Raw genomic sequence first — 4,946 nt, 5'->3', positions numbered from 1 at the left:
TGGTTTGGCCACGCGAATAAATTATATAAACACATAAAGCCATGTTCCATGTCGCTGAAAATGATCCTATGAGCTTGCACAGTAGCTGGGTCATTTATGGCAGTTCCGTGACCACGAGAGCGAAGGTCCGTTTCTCTATGGATTTGTCATCTAGGAGGATTATTAAACACATTTGGCCGGGGTGTATTTTTTAAAATGGTCGGGAAAATGTTTGACAGCTAGGGTAATTTTCAGTCTCATTCACTTACTATACACTATGCCAAATTTGTTTAATAACCTTTCTAGATGACAAATCCATTGAGAAACGGACCTTCGCTCTCCACGGTCACGGAACTGCCATTTTTGACTCAACTACAGCGCCTGTCAGCAGGGAATGTTGAACAGGAGGAGTGGGACAGAGGTGCTACATACTCCCGGTGGGGGCTTGATCCTCAATGAGCCAGTTGGCTACAAGCGGTGGCAACATACAAACGTGTGGGGAGGAATTGATTGGTGCGACGAATAAATTGGGAGGAAAAAAGGTGTCAAATAATTGGTTACTCTAAAAATCTGTTTTTCCTGGTGCCTTCAAAGGTTCTGTTGTGAAACCGCTAATGAAGAAGCCTATAGGTTGAGGCATTTTAAGCAGTTTAGAGGCTCCTATCAGCCTCCTCTAAGCAAGATGCATGAAAAGGTTATCAACCAAATAAACAACTTTTAAAAGAATCTTCTAGAGTCATTTCAGTCGAGGGTTCAGAGCTAATAATAGCACAGATACTGCTCTCACAAAGATAGTGATCTGAGACTTATGTATCTGTGCAGCCTTTGATACAGCTGACAATGAAATCATCATAAATCACCTTGAGAGCTGGGTTGACCTCTTAGAATGTCTTCTGAACAAGTATTAAAGGAAGTATATTTTTCTTTAGTCTCGTCGAAGAAATAGCACCTTTGGTGCTGCTTAAAGGGGAATTTTTGCACCCAAATCCCATTTTAATTAATAATGATGTTGGAGTGTGTTTTGTGTTCTGTGTTACTTTATTTTGAACACATTTTGAACAAATAGCCGATCTACAAGCTCACAACGCGTCGCTATGCGATGCATTGTGGGCTTGTAGATCTGCTATTTTCAAACATTTTTTTGTACTTTTACTTTTGGTACTTTAAGTACATGATGTTGATGTTGATGCCAACACTTTCGTACTTTTACATTTTGAATTCCAGACTTTTACCTGTAACTGAGTATTTCTAGATTGCAGTATTGATACTTTTACTTAAATAAAACATCTGAGTACTTCTTCCACCACTGCAAACTTCTAATAAATTCTTCAATTAATAAATCAATCAAAAAACAGGAGTAGCTCTTGTGGAGGAGCTGTCCGCGGTCCTGAAGTAAAATAGCATTCGCTCTTGTCAAGGAACTGTCCTTGGTCCTGAAGTAACAGCGGTAGCTCTCCACGAGGAGCTGTCCGTGCCGTGGTGCTGAAGTAAAAGCAATCGCGCTCAGCAGAGCTCAGAGACAAAACGGCTGTCCCACTGCCAGTGTAATTCATGTATTTGTGAGCTTGTAGATCTGCGGATGCGACTGTTGCAGAATGTTCACCTGATAAGAGGGGTGCGGTAACTGCGGTTACTGTGTGGTTCATTCTTTAGACTCTAATAATCTGGACGAAACATGTGGGCATTAAGACCCAGCAGCGGGTCTGTATGAAAATGAGTAGGCCTACTTCTGAGAGAGAGAGAGAGAGAGAGAGAGAGAGTGAGAGAGAGAGTGAGTGAGAGAGAGAGAGAGAGAGAGAGAGAGAGAGAGAGAGAGAGAGTGTGTGTGTGTGTGTGTGTGTGTGTGTGTGTGTGTGTGTGTGTGTGTGTGCGTGCGTGCGTGCGTGCGTGCGTGCGCGTGCGCGTGCGTGCGTGCGTGCGTGCGTGTTGAAAGTGAGAGAGTATAGAGGGTGATCGGAGAAGCACGGCAAAGGAGAGGGGGAGATAGAGAAAGAGAGAGATAAGAAATATGTGATAAGGACAGTGGTAATGGGTAGAAAGAGACAAATGTGGAGAAAGAGAGGGATAAACTGAGAGAGACGGGGAGGGGGAGAGAGGGAGAGAGAGAGAGACAGAGAGAGAGAGAGAGAGAGAGAGAGAGAGAGACAGAGAGAGAGAGAGAGAGAGAGAGAGAGAGAGAGAGAGAGAGAGAGAGAGAGAGAGAGAGAGAATGAGCGAGAGAGAGAGAGAGAGAGAGAGAGAGAGAGAGAGAGAGAGAGAGAGAGAGAGAGCATCATTGTTGCGCGCTGCCAGTATAAAACCAAGTGTCCAGCTTCACCAGCACTGAACTTCTGAAGTGCCGCACAACTCACCACTAGACCAAGAGGATGGATAGAGGCTGAACACCAAACCATGTACACTAAAAGATGTTGAATTACGCATTATAATTTATAGTCTGAGAGCTTAAAGGATGACAGGCAGTTTCTAATCAAAGAAAGATGGATTTGTCATTTTGTGCGTCGCTTTCATGAACTGGCCTTTAATGAATTGATAGACAATTAATTGTGTCAGATCTGAGAAGTGAAGTTGACGGCGGCAATGATGGTATGCTTCCCAAACATTTGTCGGATAACCAGCGCGCATCTGACGGACGATGGAGACGTGTTTCGTTTGGATGAAGAAGGACGACAAAAAGTGCAACTTTATGGATAAATGTGTTTCACCTGCTCTCCTGGCTATGTCAAAGCCTCATGGTAGAGCGATCTGATCAGATCCACGCCGAGAGATGGAGCATGCTGACCATTCCAAACCACCGTCTGTTATTTATGGAGATCTGTTGAACATCTCCGCCAACGACACCGATGCGAATCTCACGGCGAAAGCGGAGCAGAAAGGCTCCAACGTCGCGTTCCAGGCGGGTCTGGCCGTGACGCTAACTCTCATAACTTTGGCCACTCAGCTCTCGAACGCGTTCGTCATCGCCACCATATACAAGTCCAGAAAACTCCACACTCCCGCGAACTTTCTCATCGCTTCGCTCGCCGTCACGGACCTGCTCGTGTCCATCCTGGTGATGCCCATAAGCGCCCTGTACACCGTGAGCCACACGTGGACTCTGGGACAGGTCGTCTGCGACATCTGGCTGTCCTCGGATATAACCTGTTGCACCGCGTCCATCCTTCACCTGTGCGTAATTGCGCTGGATCGTTACTGGGCGATCACGGACGCCGTGGAGTATACCAAAAAGCGCACGCCGGGACGCGCCGCCGGCATGATCGCCACGGCCTGGGTGATCGCCATCTCCATCTCGCTGCCCCCGTTCTTTTGGCGACAGGTGAAGGCGGAGGAGGTGACGAGCTGCAACGTGAACACCGACCACATTTTCTACACCATTTACTCGACTTTCGGCGCGTTCTACATCCCCACGCTGCTCCTCATCTGCCTCTATGGAAGGATATACGTGGAAGCCCGAAAGCGCATCTTGAAACAGTCCCCCAACAAAGCCGGGAAGAGACTAACGCAGGCCCACTTGATAACGGACTCGCCCGGTTCGGCGGCGTCCACCACCTGTCTAAACTATGGCACCAACGAGACCTCCTCTTCTTGTGACATGTCCGTGTCGCCCGCCAGCGCCAGCCAAGTGAAAGTCACGGTGTCCGACGCGCTGCTGGAGAAGAAGAGGGTCACCGCCGCCCGGGAGAGGAAGGCGACAAAGACGTTGGGAATCATCCTCGGGGCTTATATCATATGCTGGCTCCCGTTTTTCATCTACACTATAATAGTGTCCGTGTGTGAGTCGTGTTTTTACGCGTGGTTATATGACATATTCACGTGGTTTGGTTATCTCAACTCGCTGATCAACCCCATCATATACACCATGTCGAACGATGACTTCAAGAAGGCGTTTAACAAGTTGATACGCTTTAAATGTTGCAGGTCATGAAAAAAATGACTAGCCTAGACTAATAGGCCTATAAAACATCCATAACGTTTATGTCTAACTTGTATTGTGCATTCCACAAGTCCTTTATTCTCCCAGCAGCTTTTGGCCTGGGAGATAGCTATTAAATGTAAAAAGAATGCATATTTTCCTCTCACAAAACGATTTCTGATCTTGATGAAACGCTATTTCATCAGTTGCCCTGGGCCCAGCTACTGGGTCAAGCACGTGATAGCCTAAATTGCATAATCAATTCATAATCATATTGAGGACAAAAGGTTTGACTATTGACAGAGACTTTGCAGTGGGGTGTTGAACTGCATTGGTTATTGGTATAGTGTAAACTGTTAACAGGGGCGTCACAAGGCGGGGAAACGTGGGACTGAGTTACCAGGGCCCAAGGTGGAGGGGCCTTAATTATTCTATACTTTAGCTATTGAAAAATAGCAGATATAAAATATCCTTTCTTGTAGATCTGCTATTTTTCTAAAAGTCCTGAAAATGTGTGCAAATCTTTGAATATTATGTATTTTTAAGCGAACTCAAATTTTGCTTCATGGGTGGTCCCTGGAACGAAATATTTCGAGATGGGGTTCCGTGGCCAAATAGATATCATTTTGTGAGTCCTTCACATGAAAACGTTCGAGCATCACTGACATAGAAACATTGTTTTTTCCAAAAAACCTTAGAAGGATTTGAAATATTCAAAGACTTGCACACATTTTTTTTCGCGATTTTTCAAAAATAGCAGATCTACAAGCTCGCAGCGCGGCACAGTGAGCTTGTATATCTGCAATTTTTCAATAGTTAAAGCACAAAATGTGAGTGAATCCTTGTACCCGGGGCCCAGAATCTGGTGCGACACCCCTGACTGTTATTGCATTATGAATGTAAATTAGGCTATGGGAGGTTCGTGAGAGAGCAGCCTATAGAGCGTCGCAGCGGAAGTGGATTCCTGGGGTCACTTAATATTCCCCATTCATTTTCGCCATAGACTTTTACAAATATATTTATGACAATTATGTTAAGCCTCGAACCAAGCCATCCA

General features: G+C 45.6%; 1 protein-coding gene across 1 annotated transcript; it reads left to right on the top strand.

The window, feature by feature from the left end:
• Positions 1 to 2,743: 2,743 nt before the first annotated feature.
• Positions 2,744 to 3,901, top strand: LOC308300270 (5-hydroxytryptamine receptor 1B-like; the record flags this gene model as incomplete). The annotated part of the gene is made up of 1 exon (XM_080744090.1): positions 2,744 to 3,901. The coding sequence occupies one exon, from the start codon at positions 2,744 to 2,746 to the stop codon at positions 3,899 to 3,901; it is 1,158 nt and encodes a 385-aa protein (XP_080600216.1).
• Positions 3,902 to 4,946: the final 1,045 nt, after the last annotated feature.

Source organism: Nannobrachium achirus (assembly GCF_963921795.1).
Source record: "Nannobrachium achirus genome assembly, chromosome: 16".
NCBI classification, from domain to species: domain Eukaryota; kingdom Metazoa; phylum Chordata; class Actinopteri; order Myctophiformes; family Myctophidae; genus Nannobrachium; species Nannobrachium achirus.
This window is presented reverse-complemented; position numbering and strand designations above follow the sequence as displayed.